General features: G+C 36.8%; 1 protein-coding gene across 3 annotated transcripts in view; it reads right to left on the bottom strand.

The window, feature by feature from the left end:
* The window catches only part of LOC123527803 (serine/threonine-protein phosphatase 4 regulatory subunit 3A-like), a 29,878-nt gene extending 14,447 nt beyond the window's left edge, over positions 1–15,431 (bottom strand). For 2 of the 3 annotated variants that reach the window (XM_045307486.2, XM_045307501.2), the window contains exons 1-10: positions 15,318–15,429; positions 14,933–15,198; positions 8,389–8,444; positions 6,407–6,505; positions 4,106–4,729; positions 3,796–3,945; positions 3,380–3,541; positions 1,497–1,551; positions 1,129–1,205; positions 271–373 (exon numbers count right to left, since the gene is read on the bottom strand). In XM_045307486.2, the coding sequence (XP_045163421.1) occupies positions 271–373; positions 1,129–1,205; positions 1,497–1,551; positions 3,380–3,541; positions 3,796–3,945; positions 4,106–4,729; positions 6,407–6,505; positions 8,389–8,444; positions 14,933–15,080 (1,474 nt within the window). In that variant the 5' untranslated portion in view covers positions 15,081–15,198; positions 15,318–15,429. Of the gene's footprint in view, positions 1–270; positions 374–1,128; positions 1,206–1,496; positions 1,552–3,379; positions 3,542–3,795; positions 3,946–4,105; positions 4,730–6,406; positions 6,506–8,388; positions 8,445–14,932; positions 15,199–15,313 lie in introns of all 3 variants that reach the window. The other variant, XM_045307493.2, reaches the window with a different exon arrangement.
* Positions 15,432–27,869: the final 12,438 nt, after the last annotated feature.

Here is a 27,869-nt window from a genome sequence, read left to right as displayed (position 1 = left end):
CATATGGTTGAGGTTAGCCACTAGGCACAAACAAACAACCCCCAGATGTGCTACCCGCAATTCAATCAGTATAATAACTTACATACCCCAGGAACATATACATCTGATTTGTCAAAACAGACCAGCGTCAAAACAGACCAGCAAAAACATATCAACTCACATGACATTAATTCACTTGAAATGTAATATACCAGCATTCGTTTGTACTGGTCAGAAAAGTGAAATACAAACACTAATGTAAACACAAGTCTCAAACTGTACAATAAATACCTTTGCTGGGTTTCTCCTCTGCTGTAACAGCAAACAGTGGAGCCGTCAATACATGCATGCTATGTTTGTAGAAAAAACTTAAAAATTCAGTCTTCTCAGTTTTCTGCAAACAGAATAAAAAGTATAAACAATATTACATATTTCAAATTTTGCAAATGGAAGAAGCAGTATGCATATCCTACCAGTTGTTCTAATCCGTTTCCATTGCAATTTGGCTTTTACGATGTGGTAATATGGCGCCTAATTCAAAATAGTTAAAGTGTCAATCGAAATGCAAAATATCTAACTAAAATTGATTATGCTTTAACACCATAATTGAGCCGTGCCATGAGAAAACCAATATAGTGGGTATGCGACCAGCATGGATCCAGACCAGCCTGCGCATCCGCCCAGTCTGGTCAGGATCCATGCTGTTCGCTAATAGTTTCTCCAATTCCAATAGGCTTTAAAAGCGAACAGCATGGATCCTGACCAGACTGCGCGGATGCGCAGGCTGGTCTGGATCCATGCTGGTCGCAAAGCCACTATGTTGGTTTTCCCATGGCACGGCTCAATTACATCCGCTGTCTTAGCACATTTTAACCCTTTTCCTTTGTTCAGTTTGGATTCTGTAACCACACTGATCTGTCCTCCTAACGTAAATACTACCCTATATGAATTAAAGGTGGATGATGAATGACTTCACACAAATCATCTAATATCACATAGTCATCAATAACATGAGTCTCTACTGGGCATCAACCTAAAAACCTCTCAGTTTAAAGCGCTGTGCTCTTCCCATTTGAGCTAACTGGGCCATCCAGATTTTAACTGAAGTGCTATATTTTTCCTTCAGAGCGAGTCCAATTTAATTCTTACCATAGTAGTTGCCAGCATGTTTTCTGGATCTATTAACAACCTGATTATACCCATCAACTGTACAGCACCTCCTAACTCTGCATACAAAGAAGAAACACACTAATCATATAATACAGCCATAAACACTTCAACAGATTTCTCTTTCATATACGGTCATTACTGATACATAATATCTGTGCAATACCTACTTAATACAGCCAATCAACTTTTTGACATTTTTATGAAAGGTAAAAAAAATAATTTGTACAAGAACAAATTTCAGGATGACAGAAGATTATTGTTTTATTAATTTCTAACCCAAGTTGTATATTCTATACATCCATTTTCTTACTAAAGCAATAAGTTTAGATGAAAACATATAGTAATACCTGTATCTGGATCATTTATCATTTGTTCAATGACTAGGTTGATAAGCAGGTCATCCTGAAACACACAACAACATTTATGTTTTCTAATCAGCACTTTCAATTTTTTAAAGTTAAGTACATATTCTCTTGAAACAGCAACCTACCCAAGAACCAAAACTTTTAAACTCCTTTTTTTTTCTTTTTTTTTTTTTTTTTTTTTGGGGGGGGGGGGGTGGGGAGGGAGAAGGGAGGAGGGGTGTTTTCTTTGGTTTAGAGCCACTTTCAACAGTATTTCAGATATAAATAACAGCAGGCAGTTAACCTAACCAATATTCCTGCATTCTGTACCAGTACTGCAGTACTGACCAGTTCTCAGCAATTAAATGCCAACTTCTCCTGATGTATCAGAGGTGGAGGAAGAATGACTTAAGACACATTTTCATTTATCAAATCATCATGGAACACCTATGTTTCACCCACTGATTGAATTCGCAACACCGCAATCATCAAAACTGTGCTGGGAAAAGCAGGTTAAGCAGTTTTTCCAACTGTAATTCCAGGGGTCACGCTGTCGATCGCCACTTGAGCCATTTGCGACAAAAAATTAAATGTGGCTCCGAAATTTTCAAATTGGCGAAAATGGCCCGAAGCTATGTCTGTCTGCAAAACTACAAATATTGCCAGTTTTACGAACCAAAAGGTGTGAAAAATCGATAATCTGTGTAGACACAACATCCGTTATTGAAAGGGAGGGAGCCAATTTGCAAAATTTTTATTTGATCAGGCAGTTAATTGGCGATAATTAGATTATACTTCTTTGATAATTATAATCATCAATTTGTGCACTTGATACGATTTTATGAGCAGTCGGCCGTTAGACAAATTTTCTATGATTGCCGAGGGTTAGTTTGGGCAAAAACCAATAAAAATGCTTTAGACAAGCAGAAATTGTAAGTATTGAATAGCTATGATGATAGAAAAGCAATAAAACATAGGTATTTTATCAAATATTTAATTCCAACTTACGTTTTCCGAATTTGTCACCCGTTTTCGCGACCTTGATTTTCAGATATTTCTGTCATTTCTGACGAGATTTTTTAGTGCAGCCTTAATAAAAAGCCAAGAAAAGGTCTACATTTAAGAAAAATATGACAACTGTTGCAAAAGGAGCTCTTATTTTGAAGTAATTTTTGAGAATAAAACATGCGAAGGCATCGAACCCCACCCACTTATAGGCAATGTGCAAAATAAGACTGTTTTTTTAAACAATTTTTTTTAAATGTGATTTTCAGAATTTTTTTATTAAATGGAGATGTTTATAAAAATAATAATTTTAGAAATTAACACAAATTGATTTTCTAAATAGCTTTGTAAAGGGTTACTAAGAAATATGTAATATGTAATAACTACATTAATTTCTTGAGTAGTATGAGTACTTTGGTACATATAATGTAGTCCTACAAGAACATCAATGCTATGCGCTTCGCCGTTGTTGGCCTCATAACTTTATCTCCGGAAAAAGCAGTGGCTCAGAGAAAAAAATTCCCAGTGTGACCCCTGAATTCAGTAATGTAACAACAGGCAGTACCTTACCAGAAATCAAACCAGTGTTCCTGCAACCTATATCAGTACTGTTCTGTTCTTCACAACTAACTGCCAATGTCTCAACATGGATCAGTGGTGAAAGACAAAATTTTTGATACACTATTTTTTCGTACAACCAGGACATGTATGTGTTTTATAAGACTAACTTATACCATCCATTCTTTTCGATTAGAAATAAAATCAAAACATTACTCCCCATGTAAGTGTACAGTTTATTTGTCTTATTTTCTGATCCTATCTATCATTCCAATTTCCAATCAAAAAGACCAACAAAAAGTATATGAAATGGGAGTTCTTACATCTTCCTGATTTTGACCCTCTTTGAGGATGAACTCTCTGACCATGGACGGACTAAACTCTACAATGTATGAGAAAATGTCAATAGCGGCGGACTTCATCTTAATGTCGTCTAAACCAAGAATGAATTCTATTGCTGGCAAAATGCCTAACCCTGATAGTGTCTGAAATAAAGAAAAAACAAACTTTCACAAAGTGTGTCACTTCAGACTGGAAATATAAGTGGCAGTATTTCAAAAATAGTAAGACAGAAACTGAACTATAGGATCTAAAGGAATCCAGAATGCTTCTTTCCTAAATTACATTTGCATTAAAGTACAGGCTTCTGATGAAACACAAGATGAATTTCTATGGGGTTTTGTCATTTGATTTTACTTCAGTATTTCAATTTTTTCTAAACCAGCAACTGATAACAAACCTTGAAGAAGTTATCCCTGTTTGGAGGTTGAAGATTCTGTGAGAATGTGCAGAATTCTTTGAGGAAGAAGACGAGATCTCTACGAGACTCATCGTCCTTTTTCTCGCTTGTGATACTAGCAAACAACTGGAGCAAGAACTTTTCATCCTCCTATAAATATCATGAAACACAATATATATTATATAACTTCCCTTCATGTAACTGTTTTCAATTTACAATTTGTCTCTGTTCATCAAATAGCTGAACCTTTCAAAAATATTATTAAACACAAAATTTTTAATACAACAGGAAAAACTAGAATTGTACATACCTGCACCATGCTCACTATTTCCACCTTGTTGAAGAAAATGAACGAGGTCAAGGTTGACAACATGTTTTCTTCAAACACAGATGGAGTAGGAAGTATCACATCCTGTATATATTGAACTCTGTAAGTCTGATGTATCTTAGATACAAGTTCTTTGTTTGTAAATGGAATAACTTCCTTGAATTTGGCAGTTTTTTGTAGATATTCTCTATGTTTGGCTGGTTGAGGTTGTGACGGGTCATATTCCAACACCCCCACAACGTCATATATCGTGTCCTCTTGAAAAAGAATTTCAAACAAAGCATTTTTGTTTAACAAGAACACGCTTTTGAAGACGTCATATAAATGATGAAGGCCTTCTATATTTTCCAAGTCCTCACACATGTGAAACAAGTCCAGTAACTTTTTAATATAACCATCCTGTTCAATTACAAGAGCTAGTTTTTCTCTACGAATTGGTGATGTTAGCACACTTCCAAACAATTCAGAGATCTCAGCCAGCTTACTAAGTTCACACACTGGTAAATCTATTGGGTGGGCCACTTCTGGCATCTCTTCAAACCTCTCATCTTCAGATTCTTCTATAATATCTTGTGTAATGTCGACAGATGGATCCTTCCCTTGTACCTGAAACATTAATGAGGAACTGTCTTTCATTAATAACAAGTAAAAACAAGAAATTAATGCTAAAGTACGATAAGAAGCAAATAAAGTTGGTTTGAAGTCATTTTTCCAGTTACTAACAAGCTATTACATAAAACTAGCTTAGTCTTTACTGTAGTATTAAACAACAAATTTGACAAAGTGTAAAAGGTGTTATTTTATTAAATAAAACAGTTGACAAAGCTTATGAAACAATATTGTTGACAAAACTTAAAAGGAACTGATCTGTAAGTTAACATTACTGTACAGTGCTGAGTCTGCAAGACAGGTGCTATCCTATAACATCAAAGCTAAGACATGGTGCATACAGAACATCCAAGACAAAATTCAAGTACTTTCAAGGACTTTTTGCAATTTTTCAAGGACTATTTTTTCAAAACAACAACCATCAGAACAACTTTTAAGTAAGTTTTATTGTGTTCATCACTATTTTTGGTCATATAAGTGGTAACACTGCTGTGTTTCATATTTGGTGGTGCTGGTAAATTAACATTACAAGTGAGTCATTGTTATTCTCATCAACAACAGCTTCAGGTTTTTTTTAAATACTGGTATTTAAAAAAAAAACCCTGAAGCTGTTGCTGATGAAAATTTGGATACTGAGAATGACATACCGGATTGTAAGATTAATGTGATGCACTATTTTGCTGATGTTAAACACTTCTCATGTGGCTTTTAAGTGCACTCTCTCCCACTGATGGTATGTCCACAATTTTGTCACAAGACATACAAATACATTTTGTTCTGTCAGTTTTAAATGGCTTCAGCCACTGTTTATATTCGTCCTTTGTCTCCCACTTATTAGAATAAACACATTTATTTCTTTACTCATTTTATTCACCTAAATCACTCGCAAGTTTACTTAAATTTGCAAGTTACCGTTCACTATCACGATCACCGTGCTTCAGTTAAAAAAGCAAACGGAAATATACAAACGGTGATACAGTAGAGACAGCACACTGTGTAAATCTCGATAAAATGCGGCCATAGGCCACTATCAAAGCAAATGGGGAAATCAATAAGTGACCCAATACAGCAATTTCAAGAATTTATTACCATTTTCTCAGATTTATTTTAAACCTTATTCTTTCTTCAAAGTTACTGACAGAATCTATTCAAGGAGTCTAAGGTGAAATTCAAGCAATTTTTTTCCAAAATTCAAGTACTTTTCCAGGGTTTTTAGGGTTTCTGTCATTTTCAAGGACTACCATCGAATTCAAGGACTTTTCAAGGCCTATGCAAACCCTGCAAGGAGGGGATTTTTTATGAGACAGTAAAAGACTTGACACAGCTTATCAGCTGCCATTCTGTGAAGCATTTCGAGTTTCCATTGCTTACGACATACTTTCTTTTATGAAACAGTCACAAAGTTTACAAAGCTAAGAAGGTGCTATTCTATAAACTGTCACATGGTATACATATGATAGTTTATGAAACAGTCTAAAGTTGAAAAACGCTGATTTCCATATTCTTGAAAAAGGACAAGTGTCCGAAAATTCGAAATAAAGAGTAAAATATCAACACAGATAAAGTTGAAAAAGCTTAGAAGGTGATATTCTATGAAAAGATTAAGCTTAATAGATGATATTCTGTGATACTGTGGTGATGACATTATAACCAAATTCTAATTTAACAACTTACATTACAGATCTTCTCCCAGATTTCGTCACAGCCAGCTTTCTCCTGGAAGCTTAGGGCCAAGTCGTAATTCTCTCCTTCAGACCATACTATCAAAGTTTCCTGTTCAAGAATAACATTAAAAGGTGATTCACAGGCTTCAATGTTTCAAGAAGAGGGCCATGATAGCCCTGCTTAACTCACCTAAATTTCACAGCATAAATGTTTCAGTGTGACTGTGTTTTTTATCAGATAAACATAATTTTAATTTCAACAATTTCCAGCGGAGGGCAGGTGCCTTTTTCTGCTTACTTTGGGGAAAAGTACATTGTACCTGAGAAAATTGGGAATTTTCAAGTCGTAAAATGATGTCACAAACACTAAAATGACTCAGCCATTTACTTAAATTTCAAACCACTGTGTCTGTAAGTAACTGCTGATGATTTTAAAACCTCGCCATGAGAGCTAAAAATCACCCTAGTCTGGGTTCTCGCCAGGCTGTAATTGCATGTTGGATGCATCAAGCCTTCAAGTTTTGAGCTGTATATTCGGCATCCCTTACTATTCCCGACATCTCTTAAATGCCAAAGCGACATATCATAAAAGCAACCAAATAAACATGCCAATTAGTCTGACAGTGTATTCAACTGCTGTCACATGCCACTGGATCTTTGAAGTCAGTTAAAATAGCATTCCAATGACAGCTTTAGATGAAGAATGTGTGACTTAATTTGCCAATACAATTAATTAGCTCCCCCTTTATATACGATGATATGTATGTACACGGGAATATTCACACAAGATATTGGAAGATGAGTTTCAATAGTTATTGTCAAAGAATTTTCATGGACTGAATCTAAAAAGACAATGCGAAGTATAAAATTTGAGATATATATCAGTTTATTCGCAGCATGTTTTAAACATGTATAATGATTTATACATGTTTTTATGTGCGAAATCATGAAAACAATGTTGAAAATCCACAGGTGCCAATAGATTGTACCCATGCCTGGAAATAACAGTCTTTTTGACAGATCATGACAGATTAATGGGTCATTCACAATGATTTATTTACAAAAATTTTGAACTAATGGCTGTGGATTGATTTTGAAAATTTCAATTGAAACAATGCCAATATGAAAGCAGAAATCATTGGCAAAAAGAGCTGTCACTAATGGTGACAAGTGCCCCCGCAACGCCTTGACCTTTGACCTGGTGACCATGACCTATGACCTGGTGACCCCAAAGTCAGTAGGGGCCGTGTACTCAATAAGTACTATCAGCATGTGAAGTTTGAAGGTCCTGAGTGCAGTGGTTTGCCAGTAAAGTGCCTTCATGCAAAAAGTTAACGTTGTGACGAACGAACGAACGGACGGACAGTTGAAAACTAATATGCCTCCCTTCGGGGGCATAAAAATTAACTTTAATAAAAAAAAAGTTAGAAATTGTTATTTTATAGATAGCTCTATCTTTGATTACCATTCTTTTGTTTGTCACATATTTTCACGAGCCTGATTTTTGGAAATTTGTGGTCATTTATAGACTGATTAACCTATGCAAATATATTTTTATGTTGGAATGATAGCGCCAGAATGCAAATATATGTCTGAACTTGCAACAGCTCTTATTTTTTGAGAATACATATGCACAGGCGCAGTTATCCACCTGCAGTTACATATAAAATGTAGAACTAGGACTGGTGAATATGAGAGGACCTGGTGTGGCAAATGCTTAAAATGGAGAGACAACAAAATTTTTAAAATGATTGTGTTTTTGTATAAATTTCCATTTTGAAATACACCAGAAATACCAAATGAGTTATTAAAACTAGAAACGTTCTAAGGGAGACCCCATACCCCTTGAGCCGGAGTGGAAACCCCACACTCTCCCCTTTGCCCCTGTTGGCATCTCAAATTTTTCTTGCAACACGTCTTTCCAATTCTGTGAGCTGCACAACTTGCAGAATTTTATCTGTCTACGGTTTATAAATTTAAAGTCTTACATACCTGTTGTTTTTGATAAGCTGTATCAGGCTGAATTTTCGACTCCAGAAGGATTGAACCTGAAATTAAATAGTGCACACATTCATAATACCTTCCCTAGAACAGTAAATCGTCTTACTTTACTGACATAGCATGGCCCTATACAAATCCTACTCTGTTAACTTACTGCTTGGTGATTTCAATTTGTGTCTATTATTTACTGATTTTAGTAGCATATTGCTTGGATTTTACAAGTAATATGTAAACTGCTAATTAAAGATATAGCTGAAGCCACCACAACAGGGCCAACAAGGTATGATATAATATCTGATTGTGTCCTCTCCTACCATTTCTTAAAAACTGCTAAAACTTTCATCATTTGACTTAAGTATTGTTACCAATCTGAAGCTAGGCTACCTTTTTGTTTAATGGGTGCTTTAAAGGTCTTCAACATTTTTTAGCCAGTCTGCACTAGGAAAAACTGTCAGAAATTGAGTGTCAGTGATCATAACTTCATAAGAAGGTATATACATGGCAGTCATGGCCTTTGTGAGTTAATCACACCACAGCCATGACCTTAAGAAATTACTAAACAGCACAAGGAATACTGCAGTTATAGACTAATACTGGAGACTACCAAAGTGCATGTGGATTTGTGTGCAAGTACCCTTAACTGCTATGGATAACTTAAAAATAAGAATTTTTTATACTAACAGATACTGTTTTCTAGTTGTGCCTGCCCATGACTGTGATCTCAAGACTTGATAACAAAATGCAATTTTTTGGTCACCCTCATCCCTAAAGAATCATTATTTAACTTCATGACATTAATTGCAGAAAGTGCAGTGAATAAGCTGAAACTTCTATCATTCAATGTGATCCAATGGATGTCAACAACAAAACTCTAATTAAACTACTTCATTCAACAGAAAATAATAGCTTATGAGGTGGACATTCTAAATGAAAGGCAGATTTTTTTGGACATGTTTTCGGGCAGGTGCCTGTGCCTTTCTATTTTGAGAAAATTAAGTGCATTTTTTTTTTCAAAATTGGGAAGAAACAGAGCGCTATTTCCCAAAATTGGCAAAGGATGAGGTTAAAAATATGGTATACAAATCTTAATGAAACAGAAATCAAACATCAAACACCTTCCATAACCAGTCATCTTTAGAAGTCTCTACAAAGACATTTCCCTATCTAGTGCATCTTTAACATTTGGATATCCAACAATCTCATATCCCTCATCGTTCATGTCAGTCACTAGGGGATACTTTGGGAACTGAAGGGTCCATGCAAAAAGGTACCTATCTCCATTTAGTAAAAATGTTGGGAAAACATTTTTGTAAAATTTCAGTGAAATGTGATATTTCCTAAAATAATTGCAGCTATAGATTGTATACTATTTGAACAGTCAAATTACAAAATTTCGTGTGTTTTGCACTATTTATATAATTTTTATAACAAAAAATCTTGTTTTTGTCGATTATGTTTAAGCAACAATTGTTCTAAGTCCATGGAGTTACGCAACAAAGGTCTAAGTCTGTGGAGTTAGGACCATTGTTGCATTTAAACCATGATTTGCGAATCATTTTTGCCTAAATATATCAATGAAATATATTAATTTCACATACCTGATGATTTTTAAAATTGCTGACATAATCTATTCACATTAGGCTTGTGTTCTTTTTATTATCCGAAACAGCCATCAAAGCCCTGCACACTTTGATGTCAACTCATTGTGGAGTTAGACCCAATGTTGCATACGTGAAATACCATTTTTTCAGTTTTAAACAGAAGAATACGCTGCTCGGGGAGTTAACCAGGTGCGGAATGTTCTTTTTTATGCCACAAATGCCCTAACTTTATTTTGCAGGGGTTTTTTTTACGACTGGGGGAAGAGGCCCCAGCCTGTCATTGGGGGAAGAAAATAGCCCGCGACGAGCAGTTTTGGGGGATTTTTTCACTCAGGGGGGAATTTACAATTATGCATAATAAACACTTTAAACTATGTTTTTATTACATATTCTTGCAACTTTTAGCAACTATACACACTGTCACTTAGCAATAGATGGACTTGCACTAATGTTCACTTATCATTGTAACAAGGTGGGTGGGGAGAGTTGAAATGCTCAAATCATTGAATATTTAAAGGTCACATGCTTTTATTCACAAAAATATGCTTTAAAATAAGAGTTGCTTTTGCAAGAGTCATCATATTATTATTAAATGCATACTTTTGTTGGCTTTTTATTTCAATTGTACTAGAAAATCTTTTAAGAAAGGATAAGAAAGTCCGAAAATCACGATCGCGAAAACGTGTGACAAATATGAAAAAAACGAAAGCAAACATTAAAAATTCTTGATAAAATTTCATCTTTTTTCAGAACTATTCCATACTTATAATATCTGATTACTTAAAACATTTATATTTTATTTTGGTCTAGCAAAATACCTCGGCAAAGATAATAAATTTGCGTAACGGCCGACCGGCTTATTTAATCGAATCAAGCAAATAAAATAATTACTTTAAATTAACAACACATATTACACAATACAGCATAAGCTGTTACCGCTAATTAACAAGAGGTACAAACACGCTAATCTGACGCTGCATTGTTTATCAATCATCTATATTACATACTGATGATAACCACGTGTCACTCGGCGCGTGGCGTGAATGACATCTGTCAGTAGCTAATTAACATACGACGCTCCGCCTACTGTCATACTTACGCTGGTGTCGACAAACAGTATGAAGTTCACTGGGATTTTGATTGACAAGGGGCAGAGCTTTCGAACTCGTTACGCATCAAAGAGTATTACCGCGAGACAAGCAGACGCCCACGGCATATTATGTGCGAGTCAGATAGAGTTTTTATCGATTTTCGCTGGTCAAAACCGGAACCTCGGGTCCACTGAACGCTCTTGTAACATTTTTCTACTATTTCTAAAGGTTTTCACACCCATTGAAAATTTTGAAAGACCGTCTGCAATTGTGAACGGGTCCGATATTCGGTCGGGAAAATCGCTGGGAGTAATCTCCATTGCTTTGTTTACGATTTTGGAGGGGGGGAATTTCGGACGAAGGGGAATTTCGACTGCGGTAGGGGAAATCCTTGGCTGTGGGGGAAATCCTCGGCTGGGGGACGAGGCCGATATTCGGCCTCTGCTATAGAATAAACAAGAGCACCGCCTTGCGGGTGCTGACGCTCATCTGATTTTTTTTGTGTGATAGAAATATTGTCCTACCCGTGATTTTCTAAGTCTAAAAAGGGCCATCATTCTTGCAAAAAGCAGGATAGAGTTATGTTTTTTGATGTACAGTGTCCACTTATGATGGTGAAAAACTGTTGAAAGTTTTAAAGCAATAGCTTTGATAGTTTATGAGAAAAGTTGACTTAAACATAATACTCAACCAAGAAAATGATTTTCTAAGTCCAAAAGGGGCAATAATTATTGCAAAAATCAGGATGGAGTTACGCTGCTTGCTGTACAGGGTCAGCTTATGATGGTGAACAAGTGTTGCAAGTTTCAAAGCAATAGCTTTGATAGTTTAAGAGAAAAAGTTGACCTAAACATAAAACTTAACCAAGAAATCTGATATTTTCTAAGTCCAAAAGGGGCCATAAATCTTGCAAAAAGCAGGATGGAGTTATGTTTCTTGCTGTACAGGGTCAACTTATGATGGTGAACAAGTGCTGCAAGTTTTAAAGCAATAGCTTTGATAGTTTAGGATAAAAGCTGACCTAAACATAAAACTTAACCAAGAAAACTGATTTTCTAAGTCCAAAAGGGGCAATAAATCTTGCAAAAAGCAAGATGGAGTTATGTTTCTTGCTGTACAGGGTCAGCTTATGATGGTGAACAAGTATTCCAAGTTTCAAAGCAATAGCTTTGACAGTTTGGGAGAAAAGTTGACCTAAACATAAAACTTAACCAAGAAATCTGATATTTTCTAAGTACAAAAGGGGCCATAAATCTTGCAAAAAGCAAGATGGAGTTATGTTTCTTGCTATACAGGGTCAGCTTATGATGGTGAACAAGTATTCCAAGTTTCAAAGCAATAGCTTTGATAGTTTAGGAGAAAAGCTGACCTAAACATAAAACTTAACCAGGCAACGCCGACGCAGACGCCGACGCCGACGCCGACAACCGCTCAAGTGATGACAATAACTCATCATTTTTTTTTCAAAAAATCAGATGAGCTAAAAAAACCCTGTTTTGGCCAAAAATGGAGACAGGTACCTTTTTTCGCACGGACCCCTTCAATTGTTTAATATCAATGTTATTTAAAATATGTGAAGGTCATCTTGGGTAACGCATAAAACCTGTTTTCCAGACCAAACAGTGAAATTTCAGCGATGTCTTTTCTCAAACGTAAAACCATAACAGCCCTTTTTTTGTAAATTTGGGGAAGGGTACTAGGTCCCTTTTGGAGGGGAAATTTACGTCGCGAATTCATTGTTTGGAGGAATATATTTGCTAAAAAGTTGTTAAAATCAGGACTGAAAATCAAAACTAATTTCATTTTTTTTTGCATGGGGAATTTTTGGCCAAGGTGGGGAAAAAAGTATACTTTTTAGATTGGGGAATGGGGCCGAATTTCGGCCCTAAAATCAGCATAAAAAAGGCCTGCATAACTTTGTGATAAAAAATTCAATTTAAGCTAAAGAGAGAATAAATTACCTAACAGTGAATAACTACAGGGAATTTTGTATCAAGTATTTAGAGTCAATACGAATTTGGTACGTAACAGTACTTGGACACGTATTTTAGCCAATACTGTTATTCGAAATGATTTGTGCTTATATGGTTGACACAATTCATCCGAGCTCAAATTTTCAGCGACTTTAAGAACTTAACATTTTTTTTAGGAAATTCAGTGCTTCCAACTGGGAAATTTTACCTGGTTTTCAAAAAGGGAGGAGGCTGAATATCAGTCTGTTTTACAAAAGGTGAAAAAGCCCTGTTTGACTAAACATGTGAAATTTTGGTCTAGCATACCTGTCATGTATGTGTGATTTGTTAACATACACAGCTGAAGCATGTCAAACATATAAACATGGAAATAAGGAATATTTTCCATAACTGAAGGACACATAAATCCTTTAATTTCACTTGTTTTTCAACCTGCCAAGAGGCTAAATATCACCCTTTAAATTGTTATACGAGGTAAAAAAAAAGTTCTGTAGAAACAAAGATAAATTTAACTAAAAACTTCTTTATCAAATTTTAGGGCATGTTTATTATTGAAAATACATAAAAATGTACATAGTACAGTTCAAAATCAACAGTATCATATTTAAAACTTCAAACTACCCATAGTGTGACTGCTTCCTGGGTACTTTTATCAGATCTTTAACATATGGCGTATGACAATAAGATAACAATTATTTAGTAGCATAAGAAAAATGTTTTAACTGCTGTTTCATTTTGATGTAACTTTATTTACCTTTACCTTTTAATAATCAACACAACTTCTGTGCTAAGAAGAAAAGTAATTGGCACAACAGTAGTTCTGGCTACCATAACTTTCTTATTTAATGCAGCAGTGTGTATATAATGTATATAATTAGTCTATGAAATTGATTGTCCAAATAGCTCAGTTGGTAGAGCATCTGACTTGCAAGCAGAAGGTCGCAGGTTCGAGTCCTGTATCGGGCTGCACATTTTTCCGCTCCTATTACATTGGTGCCATGAGTGTGGTGACTAGCCTTGGAATCCTAGAGCTAGAGTGAAGCAATGACTTGGTCAGTCAAAAGAATCTGAGTTTGTCTTCGAAAAAAAAGGAGGAAGGAATGTAGCAGTGTGTATATTATGTATATAATTAGTCTATGATATTGATTGTCCGATTAGCTCAGTTGGTAGAGCATCTGACTTGCAAGCAGAAGGTTACAGGTTCGAGTCCTGTATCGGGCTGCACATTTTTCCGCTCCTATTACATTAAACTGATGCTATTTTTATTTTCTGATTGTCGCGCCCATTAAGTTTTGGCATAATCCCATTTAACCAGTGTCGAACCGCAACATCTAGCACTGACTCTCATGAGAAACTAATGACGTCAAGCGAAGTTAATAGCACATGTTTTTTTTTTAAATCAAGATCAACATTTCGTATATTTTTTAGTTTTATTGACTTATAAACGTTTTCAACAAAATTCGAGACAAACATACCTTAAAAGGTATTAAATCACAGAAAAGAACAATAAATAACGATTCTATAATGTTCAGGTTTTGTTTCAAGGTTTAATTTAATTTATGTCAGCTAGGTCAGAATGAAATGGATAAGAAATACTTTTAAAGTAAAAGGGGAGTCCATGGCATTTCATTTGAGGAAGTTATAGCGTGTTAGGCTTCTGGCATGATTTCTGGTTAGGTTTAAATACGCGATTCATTTCAGCTAAGAGATCCATGACAGCATATACACGTCTAAGCTGAAATGTACAATTAAACGTTTTAGCAACAGTTGTCCCAAATTATGGACAGTTTCATTCATGAATCTGAATTGAGAAATATTCTCCCAGCCCATTCAAAACATCACTATTCTATTCCTAGATACCAATCCTTACCATCTGTTTCTGATCGCACCAGAAGAGACATCCCTTTCAATCTCTCTACATAAGCTGAAGATACATGACCTGTTCCCCTGTCATCCCATTGCCTATCCTCGTTCAGCATGTACAGTTTTACTCTCCGTCTAGTGCTCGTGTCTGCCATGATTTTGTTTAAAAATAGCTGTATCGAGTTTAATAAAATAATATTTTCATTAAACTACTGTCTCGATCGCAACATCGGAGCGTCCCTACAAACAAACCGGGCGATAAAGCGTCGATCACTGAAAAAGACAAAATTTATTTTCGGTATAATTAAAAATCGCAGGAAAATCAAAGAAGATTATGAGAGTCAAAATAATAAAGAGATCACATTTGATATGGAATCACTTGAATTACCTACTGCAGGGTAAAATGGGGCCTTAAATTTGTGAAAATGAGCCAAAACCAGGTCGAGCTCAATTTAGTGTATTCGTCGCCATCTTGAATGTGATTAAACTTGATTCGGGGCTTTCACTTGAAATTGCACGGTTTGACGGTGTAGCGATAACTTGCACCTACATTTAAAAGTCCGCTACTTCCATGTCCCGAGTTAGTTTTGTTACGTAAGATGGATTTAAGTTTTCTTAAATAAATCCCACTATCTTGAAACAAACATAAATTCAAACACTAAGTTACCTAAATCATCTGCAACATTGCTAGTATCTTCAAATGTATGACATTTCTGTCTAAAACTTTGGTAATTTTAAAACCAACAATTAGGCCTAAAGTCGCAGGACCGGATCAGATCAGACCTAGAGTGCTAAAAGAGCTGGGGTATGAAATTGCAGATATCATAGCCGTGCCCGACCAAGGCCGAAGAAATTTAAGTGATTGTAGGCCTACTTTACGCGGTACTATGTCTGAGCAAAGAAGTAATATAAATATTTTCATATAGGCTATGGCCCATTTTCTAAATATTTTTATAGCTCTTTCGGTCTGAGTGACTGACCGTGATTGTTGCTTCGAAAGATTCCCATCTACTAGTATCCTCAAACCTCAGCTCTCATATACATAGTCTCTATGGTATTCAACATGGTTTTAGAAAGAGTCGTTCCTACGAAACCTGGCTGATTGATCTTTAAAAGGCTAGATATCTGCCTTACAATCTGACTAAAGTACTTGATCTTCTAAACGAAGATCTGAAAACGACCCATTCACATTCGTCTTCTACTTATTTTGGATTTCCAATATTGCTATTTTTATTTTCGCAAATCTATTTTTGTTTGAACCAATAAGACAACTTGTTCGAATGTCAAAGAGAAAGAAAAATTTGTAGTTAACCCAGGGCTCGAACCTGGGACCTCTCGTTTACAGAGCAAGTGCCCTACCAACTGAGCTAACCGGCTATCTAAAAACTTTCACCTTAAAAATTGTTGATATCAAAACACAAGACTTTATAAAGCTTACAGAATGCTGTAAGGTAGCTTTTGATTGGCTAGCGGAAGGTTTGTCAGAACGAGGCCATCAATAGCTGGTTGTCAGATCCTATGCGTAGCGTAATAGGAGATGTACTTTAGTCAGATTGTCTGCCTTATTAACAACATCGCTTCTGGCAACCAAACTGACCTCATTCTCCTTTAGGGGAGACTGAGGATAGTTGTTACATTTTTCATATTTAGTAAAGCATTCGACAAGGCAAATCATTTAAAACTACCAGTACTATCATTTCACAAGAATAATATGTCTCTCCTCAAGCCTAAACTGGATATGCAGAGTCTAGAATATGCCATCTAGTAAATGTCACTTTTGGGGTCACCCAAGGCTCTGTTCTTGTACCCATCTGCTTCCTCATTTATATGAATTATTTTTTTTCTTAAATTCTTGTCGATGAGTTGCAGTCTTAGCCTTACTCACTCCCATATTCTCGATCAGTACGTGCAGAAATGCCTTGATGAGATGAAGATCTGGAAGAAGCTGTGGGACATGGATTCAATCCTTTTAAATGCAAAGTCTAACACGTTACTAAAATAAACATGTCCTTAAAATAAATATTATCTCCATGACCACGCCAAATATCTTGGACGAACATAATGTACATTCACATCTCAAAAATGCTAATTTGAGGCGTGCCCGGGATTCATTAAGCCAAATAAATCATTACCACCAACCATGAAAACGCAAGTTCTCAGTCCGGTGGCAGCTGGAGCATGTTACCATCTGGCGCCCTTACACCAAGACAAATACTAGCTAACACAGCTGAAATGGTCCAAAGGCGTGCCGTAGTGCGAAGCATGATTATTCCCCTCTTCCAAAGATTTAGTCTTCGGCCTATAGAACACTGGAGATTAGACTCCAGATTCACTTTTGTGTTTTACAAAATCCATTACAAAATCGTAGCAGTCAGCCTTCCATCTTACATACAAACACCTTGTAACACTCGCGAGAGAGATTGGCAGTATGTATAGACAGGATGGTAAATAGGTAGATAAGACGCTTTCATACGGAGTTGAAATCTATGGCCCGGGTTCGAATCCATCCACTCCCATTCCGATACTAGTATGTCCTTCGGCAAGCCACTTTATCACGTCTCAATCGACTTAGCAGCAAATTGCTGGTATAATTAGTTTTAGCTGTAACAGGGCCGCTTAAAAGCGCTCATAAAGCTTACGTTACTCGGGTAAGTAAAATTACCTAATTATTGGACCTAACACTGACAGAGCAAAACCTGAAAAAAAAAGCATAAACAATCATTCCGTCTAAAGTCTATTTTAGGAAGTATCATTCCATTCACGCAGCTATACTCTTAAGAAGCTTGAACGAGGAAGACTATGTGTGCCTAGAAGATAATTTGTTCACCTATACATAATGTTGATGATTTCTTTTAGAATAGCCGGAGGAGAACGTAAACTGCAAAGTAGAAAAGGGGGCAAAACTAAAGGGGAAAACGGATATGAACGTCCCGATCATTTGCGCATGTTCACCTGATGTTGATGTATACAATGTTTCATTTGTATAGGATGAAAACAGTGTAGGAGTTGAGTTTACTAGATAGCCTGACAGACAGACGGAATCCAGTAAAACATTTTGCGCCTCTGGTATTCTACGCTTAATGTATGATATATGTCTCGCAATATCTTTCGTCATAAATCTTTTAATTTTAGCAAGGTTATAATACTTCATCATATTGAATTATAACATCATTGAAATATAGCTGAACTTACAGTCACTCAGAAATTCATTGCATCACAAACTCTTGCGTTTTTAGTAGATTTTGGAACTACAAAAACATACAGACATATTGTGGCATTGTCAAGTTATCATATGAGAAAAATGAAAACTGCGTCTGTTTGACGACGTATGCACATGAAAACAATACATACATAATCTGCCTTAGAATTTTTTATCTGGTAGCGGTGACACAAGCAGCCTGCAGACTCTGTGTCACATAAAGCCCGTGGCATAGGCAGACACTCGTACTTGTTCGATATGTGCCGCCTTTTCACCGAATCTGACAGCTCTTCGCTCCCATATTGCGCTGATACATGTACCATGAAACAGACTTGGTGGTAGTTTTATCCACTGGAATATAGGCATGTAGATCGAAATATCGGTGGTCTTATACACGAGCATGTGCATTTCGTGCTGACGGGCATCTGGGGACTCCATCCGCCATTCGTGAAAGCGGGAAAGTCGGGCATCTAGGGACTCCATCCGCCATTCGTGAAAGCGGGAAAGTCGGGCATCTAGGGACTCCATCCGCCATTCGTGAAAGCGGGAAAGTCGGGCATCTATATAGGGACTCCATCCGCCATTCGTGAAAGCGGGAAAGTCAGGCATCTGGGGACCCCATCCGCCATTCGTGAAAGCGGGAAAGTCGGGCATCTAGGGACTCCATCCGCCATTCGTGAAAGCGGGGAAGTCACCACATTATATGAGAAATTTCGTCGAAGATGCGCAACTTTGTACAAGTTATTAAAATATAAGTAGTTTTTAGTCAAATATAGTTTATATACAAACCAGGATATTTCAAGATAGAAATTAAGAAAGAATCTGTATTAATGCAAGTTTTCTTAGAGGCCATATATCTGGAAAAATCATCATTAGCTGTACACAGAATATGCAAATAGTAAAATAGGACAACTGACAAGACGGCTCGAGCGGCATCAGAGTTAAGGCCCTTGAAATAGTCTGATTTTACTTAAAACATGCCTTTTTGAAATGTAGGTAGTCAGAACCTTGGTTATGACTTACACCCTATATATACCTTATCTAGATGCAACCATGTCAGGGTATGAAACACGTTGCCTGCGGATCAAAAATGCCCAGGCATGAAATGATAGGCACAGCGTTCGAGCAGCATTGCGCAGGATTTTAAGAAAATGAAGATCGGTGAGTAAAATGATGTTTTTGTGATGCGCCTTGCCGTCAACAATTTTTTGAAATCGGGAATTTGCACGGATGTATTATGCTTGCACGACAATCCATGCGTTTGAAGAAATATGTACATCATTCTTTTGATGGCTCGTCCGTTTTTCATCGGTATACGAACCCAAAAACTACAAAATGCAGTGATATCCGAGATTCATTTAATCCTGAACATAAAGGAAATTGTTATTTCTTGTAGTATTATAAAAGACATATTATGTTGATCGACTGAATTGAAAATACATGTCAGAAAAGCATATCCTCGTTCTGCCGATTTTTCGCCAGTTGCGAGGCTCCGATGTGTGCCGCAGCATCGCGAGGGCGCAAGTTGTTAATACTTTTGTTGTCAGTAGTATGTGTACATTTCGACACCTTAACATGTATTTAAAGTACAAACAACAAATAAATCAATAACAGTTGGTTCCTTAAGTTATTGTGTTAGACAATTTCTGACCATGTTGTAAATTAATAGCTATTTAGAAGTTCAGTATTTCTGCTGTTGAGGGAATTGGCCAGGCGCTTTCAGTCAGAAAATAGTCAGTTTATATCGAACTGGATTGATTTGCATCTGCAAAATAACCATATTCATTACCAACATTACCATTAGTACATATTGTTGCGTTACTTCAAAGCAAGGGTAGAAAAACCAGCATTGAGCACAAAAAACTGTCATAAAATTTTAAAATTTTTCAGCAATTTTGATGTTTTTGTTTCAGCATCAAGTATTGTTGTTTTTATTTTCTTTACAGTTTTGGCGTACTATTTTGATTAGCGATGAGCTGAGTTCCCCACCCCCAAAACCTAACAAAAAAGAAGAAAAACGAAAAAAAGAAATGGCATAAAAATCATTGTTTTGGCTTTCCGAAGAAAAGGAACGAAACAAGACAAAAAAAAAAAAAAAAAAAAAAAAAAAACGTAAAAACATGAAACTTCCCTTAAAACGACACTGTTCACAAATTTTATGTGGAAAAGAAGCAAATTATGAAGTTATCGAATGTTAAGTATCTTGTTAATTTTATATTTTCAGATGGATGTGCATTCAGTGTATATTAAAAGGGAAAAGAAAATGATTTAGAACTCCTTATGGTCAGACGTAAACTTTATGTGTACAATCAGTGCACAGACCTAAATCATATTTGAACGACAAAGAGTGAGTAAAGTACGTTAATATTTTTGTAGAATTTCAGAAATAATTAAAACAAGTTAAGTCCCTTTTTGGACAAATTTTTCGAAAGATCTCAACTTCATTGGTTCTTTTCCACACAAAACTTGGGAACAGTAGTTTTAAATATTCTTCGTTCGTATTTAAATATCTTGACCTAACAGTGAATTTGGTGCTGATGTACTGTTACAGAAAAACATGGCGCGGGATGAGCCAAAGAAGTTTCATGCTTTTACGATTTTTTGCTTGTTTTTGCGTTCCTTTTTTTTTGAACGCTGGAACGCAGGAACAGCGATTCTCACCAATTACTTATTTCTTTTGTTTTCTTTTTTTTTTCGGGGGGGGGGGGGGGGGGGAGGGGTGAGGGATTCAGCTCACCGCTTATAAAAAAAAGTACGCCCGGACTGTAAAGAAAAAACACTCGATGCTGAAACAAAAGCAAAAAAATTGGTTGAAAAATGACAAAATTTATGACAGTTTGTGTGCTCCAATGTTGGTTTTCATACCTTGCTTTGAACTAAGTATCAATAATTGTTACAAATGGAAATGTTTGGTAATTGAATATTGTTATTTTAGGAGAAATAATCCCAGTTCGATATAAAATGACGTGATTTTCTCAACTGAAAGGGATCTGACCCCATCCCACAAAACAGCGAGGAAAAATATTGCAAACTTCTCAAAATAGCTATTAATATTACAAAGTTCGGGTTCAGAAAATTTTGTCTTACACAATAACTGGAGGAACAACATTGTTATTGATTTTTTATTGTACTTTAATACATGTTAGTTGGTCGAAATTACACGTACTACTGACTACGATAGTATTCAAGATGACTGCGCCTCTCGCGATGCCTGCGGCACCATCGAGATGCCTGCGGCACTGGACTGAAAAGTCGGCAGAACGAGGGGTTATGCCTTTTTCTTGACATATATTTTATCTCAATCGATCAGATATCATGTCTTTTTATAATATACTACAGAAATACATCATTCCTTTTTCTGCAGGATGTGAAATGGCTCGGAATATGCACTGCTTTTGTAATTTTCACGTTACTGTATCCGATGAAAAACACGCGCAAAATAACAATAATACATATTTCTTCACAAACTGGGCATGGATTTGTCGGCAAGACGTAACTACATCCCGCTGCTTTCCCCGATTTCTAAGAAGTGTTTACTGTAACAAGACAATAACCAAAAACATTCAATTTTACTCACCGTGCTCGTTATTTTTGTAAACATCCTGCGCAATGCCTGCGCCGTCGGAAGCGCGATGCCTTCATTTCAGTGCGGCACATTATGTGCCGCAGGCAACGTTTCATACCCGTGATGTCAGAGTTTGTCTTTATCAAACCTACTTAAGGTTTGAAACTGGATCATTTGGGATCAGAAACTATGTCACTAGGTGAAATGATAGGAAACAGTTGTTAATACGCTTGTCATTTTTAGATATGAAATCTGGTAGTGACAAGATGAGCTTTTGTGATCGCCCTTCGCCCGTCCACAATTTCTTGTGAACACGATAGAGACCACATTTTGCAATCGATTTTATTCGAACTTGCACACAACATGTATTGGCATAATACCTCAGTTCCTTTTGAAAACTGGTCAGATCCCGTAATGGGTTCCAGAGTTAACGCCCATAAAAGGCCACAATTTGCTATCCATATAGAGACTTCATTTATGATAACAAAAGCCACAATTTGTTATTTTGGCTTTTGTAGCTATATAGAGACTTCATTTATGGTTTGATTTGAAACTAACTTGCAAAATATCTTTAACAACAATAGATCTTGGATTCCATTCCGGAGTTACGGCCCCCGATTGACCCTTGAAGGAGCCAAAATTTGTTAATTTTTGCCTTGTGAGCACGGTAGAAGTGACATTTTACATTCGATTTTTACTACACTTACACACAACTTAAGTCACAATAAGACCTTGGTTCCTTTAAAGTAAACCGGTTAGATTCCATCATGGGTTCTAGAGTTACTGCCCCCGAAAGGGCAAAGTTTTCTATTTTGGCCCTTTCAGCCACATAGAGGTTTCATCTATGCTTTGATTTGACACTAGCTTGCAAAGAATGTATACCTTGATGATCTATAGGCCAAGTTCGAAAATGGGTCAGGTGGGGTAAAAAACTAGGTTATCTGATCAAATCAAAGGAAAAGCTTGTTAACACACTAGAGGCCACATTTATGACCATATCTTCATGAAACTTGGTCAGAAGGTTTACCTTGATGATTCCTATACCATGTTTAAAACTGGGTCATATGGGGTCAAAAACTAGGTCATCCTGTCAAATCAAAGGAAAAGCTTGCTAAAACTCTAGAGGCCATATTTATGACCCTATTTCCATGAAACTTGGTAATAAGGTTGAGCTTGATGATTCATAGGCCAGGTTCGAAACTGGGTCATGTGAGGCCAAAAACTAGGTCACCACTCAAATCAAAGAAAAAGATTGTTAACACTGTATCACTTTAAACCGGAATCGCCTGTCCCGTCGTCCGTCCCACAAGGCTGTTGCCTCGGGAACCCCAGTCGGGTGGCTTCTGGGGGGGGGGGGGGGGGTTGAGGGGACCGGTACCCCACTGCTCATGATCAGAATGTTTGTCTTGATGAAATCTAAGTAAAGGTCAAATAAGGGTCATCTAGGGTAAAAAACTAAGTCATGTGACCTAGTTTCTGAGCTCATGTGACCCAGTTTTGAACTTGACCTAGATATTATCAAGATAAAAATTCTGACCAATTTTCATGAAGATCCATTGAAAAATATGGTCTCTAGAGAGGTCACAAGGTTTTTCTATTATTTGACCTATTGACCTAGTTTTCGAAGGTACGTGACCATGTTTTGAACTTTATCTAGATATCATCAAGGTGAACATTCTCACTAATTTTCATGAAGATCTCATGAAAAATATGGCCTCTAGAGAGGTCACAAGGTTTTTTTATTATTTGACCTACTGACCTAGATTTTTATGGCATGTGACCCAGTTTCAAACTTGACCTAGATATCATCAAGGTGAACATTCTGACATATTTTTATGGAGATCCATTCACAAGTATGGCCTCTAGAGAGGTCACAAGGTTTTTCTATTTTTAGACCTACTGACCTAGTTTTTGACCACAAATGACCCTGTTTCGAACTTGACCTAGATATCATCAAGATGAACATTCAGACCAATTTTCATACAGATCCCATGAAAAATATGGCCTTTAGAGAGGTCACAAGGTTTTCCTATTATTTGACCTACTGACCTAGTTTTTGATGGCACATGACCCACTTTCGAACCTGACCTAGATATCATCAAGATGCACATTCAGACCAAATTTCATAAAGATCCCATGAAAAATATGGCCTTTAGAGAGGTCACAAATTTTTCTATTATTTGACCTACTGACCTAGTTTTTGAAGGCACGTGACCCACTTTCGAACTTGACCTAGATATCATCAAGGTGAACATTCTGACCAATTTTCATGAAGATCTCATGAAAAATATGGCCTCTAGAGAGGTCACAAGGTTTTTCTATTTTTAGCTCACCTGTCACAAAGTGACAAGGTGAGCTTATGTGATCCCGCGGTGTCCGTCGTCCGTCCGTGCGTAAACTTTTGCTTGTGACCACTCTAGACGTCACATTTTTCATGGGATCTTTATGAAAGTTGGTCAGAATGTTCATCTTGATGATATCTAGGTCAAGTTCGAAACTGGGTCCAATGCCATCAAAAACTAGGTCTGTAGGTCTAAAAATAGAAAAACCTTGTGACCTCTCTAGAGGTCATATATTTCACAAGATCTTCATGAAAATTGGTCAAAATGTTCACCTTGATGATATCTAGGTCAAGTTCGAAACTGGGTCACGTGCCTTCAAAAACTAGGTCAGTAGGTCTAACAAGAGGACCATGATGGTCCTGAATCGCTCACCTCTTCCCACATGACCCAGTTTTGAGTATGACGTCGTTTTTTCTATTATTTGACATAGTGACCTAGTTTTTGAGCTCATGCGACCCAGTTTTGAACTTGACCTAGATATTATCAAGATAAAAATTCTGACCAATTTTCATGAAGATCCATTGAAAAATATGGTCTCTAGAGAGGTCACAATGTTTTTCTATTATTTGACCTATTGACCTAGTTTTCGAAGGTACGTGACCCTGTTTTATACTTTGCCTAGATATCATCAAGGTGAACATTCTCACTAATTTTCATGAAAATGTCATGAAAAATATGGCCTCTAGAGAGGTCACAAGGATTTCTATTTTTATACCTACTGGCCTAGTTTTTGAACGCACATGACCCAGTTTCGAAACTGACCTAGATATCATCAAGGTGAACATTCAGATCAATTTTCATGAAGATTCACTGAAAAATATGGCATCTAGAGAGGTCAAAAGATTTTTCTAATTTTAGACCTACTGACCTAGTTTTTGACCGCAGTTGACCAAGTTTCAAACTTGCCCTAGATATCATCAAGATGAACATTTAGACCAACTTTCATACAGATCCCATGAAAAGTATGGCCTCTAGAGAGGTCACAAGGTTTTTTTATTATTTGACCTACTGACCTAGTTTTTTAAGGCACGTGACCCAGTTTCAAACTTGACCTAGATATCATCAAGGTGAACACTCTGACCAATTTTCATGAAGATCCATTCAAGGGTATGGCCTCTACAGAGGTCACAAGGTTTTACTATTTCAAGACCTACTGACCTAGTTTTTGATCCCAGTTGACCCAGTTTCAAACTTGACCTATATATCATCAAGATAAACATTCAGACCAACTTTCATACAGATCCCAAGAAAAATATGGCCTCTAGAGCAGTCACAACGTTTTTTCATTGTTTGATCTACTGACCGACTTTTTGAAGGCACGTGACCCACTTTTGAACTTGACCTAGATATCATCAAGGTGAACATTCTGACCAATTTTTATGGAGATCCATTCACAAGTATGGCCTCTAGAGAGGTCACAAGGTTTTCCTATTTTTAGACCTACTGACCTAGTTTTTGACCGCACATGACCCTGTTTCGAATTTGATCTAGATATCATCAAGATGAACATTCAGACCAACTTTCATACAGATCCCATGAAAAATATGGCCTTTAGAGGGGTCACAAGGTTTTTCTATTATTTGACCTACTGACCTAGTTTTAGATGGCACGTGACCCAGTTTCGAACTTGACCTAGATATAATCAAGATGAATATTCAGACCAACTTTCATACAGATCCCTTGAAAAATATGGCCTCTAGAGAGGTCACAATGTTTTTCTAATATTTGACCTACTGACCTAGTTTTTGAAGGCACGTGACCCACTTTCAAACTTGACCTAGATATCATCAAGGTGAACATTCTGACCAATTTTCATGAAGATCTCATGAAATAGATGGCCTCTAGAGAGGTCACAAGGTTTTTCTATTTTTAGACCTACTGACCTAGTTTTTGACCGCACGTGACTCAGTTTCGAACCTGACCTAGATATCATCAAGATGAACATTCAGACCAACTTTCATACAGATCCCATGAAAAATATGGCCTTTAGAAAGGTCACAAGGTTTTTCTATTATTTGACCTACTGACCTAGTTTTTGAAGGCACGTGACCCAGTTTCGAATCTGACCTAGATATCATCAAGTTGAACGTTCTGACCAAATTTCATGAAGATCTCGTGAAATATATGGCCTCTAGAGAGGTCACAAGGTTTTTCTATTTTTAGACCTACTGACCTAGTTTTTGACGGCACGTGACCCAGTTTCGAACTTGACCTAGATATCATCAAGATGAACATTCTGACCAATTTTCATGAAGATCTTTTGAAATATATGGCCTCTAGAGAGGTCACAAGGTTTTTCTATTTTTAGACATACTGACCTAGTTTTTGAAGGCACGTGACCCAGTTTCGAACTTGACCTAGATATCATCAAGATGAACATTCTGACCAACTTTCATAAAGATCCCACAAAAAATGTGACCTCTAGAGTGGTCACAAGCAAAAGTTTACGGACGCACGGACGCACGCACGCACGGACGACGGACGCAGCTCACCTTGTCACTTTGTGACAGGTGAGCTAAAAATAGAAAAACCTTGTAACCTCTCTAGAGGCCATATATTTCAAAAAATCTTCATGAAAATTGGTCAGAACATTTATCTTGATGATATCTAGGTCAAGTTCGAAACTGGGTCACGTGCCATCAAAAACTAGGTCAGTAGGTCTAAAAATAGAAAAACCCTGTGACCTCTCTAGAGGCCATATATTTCATAAGATCTTCATGAAAATTGGTCAGAACATTCACCTTGATGATATCTAGGTCAAGTTCGAAACTAAGTCATGTGCCGTCAAAAACTAGGTCAGTAGGTCAAATAATAGAAAAACCTTGTGACCTCTCTAAAGGCCATATTTTTCATGGGATCTGTATGAAAGTTGGTCTGAATGTTCATCTTGATGATATCTAGGTCAAGTTCGAAACTGGGTCACGTGCGGTCAAAAACTAGGTCAGTAGGTCTAAAAATAAAAAAACTTTGTGACCTCTCCAGAGGCCATATATTTCATGAGATCTTCATGAAAATTGGTCAGAATGTTCACCTTGATGATATCTAGGTCAAGTTCGGAAGTGGGTCACGTGCCATCAAAAACTAGGTCAGTAGGTCAAATAACTGAAGAACCTTGTGACCTCTCTAGAGGCCATATTTTTCATGGGATCTGTATGAAAGTTGGTCTGAATGTTCGTCTTTATGATATCTAGGTCAAGTTCTAAAGTGGGTCATGTGCCATCAAAAACTAGGTCAGTAGGTCAAATAATAGAAAAACCTTGTGACCTCTCTAAAGGCCATATTTTTCATGGGATCTGTATGAAAATTGGTCTGAATGTTCATCTTGATGGTATCTAGGTCAAGTTCGAAACAGGGTCATGTGCGGTCAAAAACTAGGTCAGTAGGTCTAAAAATAGGAAAACCTTGTGACCTCTCTAGAGGCCATACTTGTGAATGGATCTCCATAAAAATTGGTCAGAATGTTCATCTTGATGATATCTAGGTCAAGTTTGAAAATGGTCACGTGTCATAAAAAAAAGGTCATTATGGTCAAAATAAAAAAACCTGTGACCTCTCTAGAGGTCCATTATTTCATAAGATCTTCATGAAAATTGGTCAGAACATTCACTTGATGATATCTAGTCAAGTTCGAAACTAAGTATGTGCCGTCAAAAAAAGTCAGTAGCAAAATAGAAAAACCTTGTGACCTCTATAAAGGCCATATTTTTCATGGGATCGTATTGAAAGTTGGTCTGAATGTTCATCTATGATGATATCTAGGTCAAGTTCGAAACTGGGTCACGTAGGTCAAAAACTAGGTCAGTAGGTCTAAAAAACAAAAAACTTGTGACCTCTCCAG

Source organism: Mercenaria mercenaria, chromosome 1 (assembly GCF_021730395.1).
Source record: "Mercenaria mercenaria strain notata chromosome 1, MADL_Memer_1, whole genome shotgun sequence".
NCBI lineage: Eukaryota > Metazoa > Mollusca > Bivalvia > Venerida > Veneridae > Mercenaria > Mercenaria mercenaria.
This window is presented reverse-complemented; position numbering and strand designations above follow the sequence as displayed.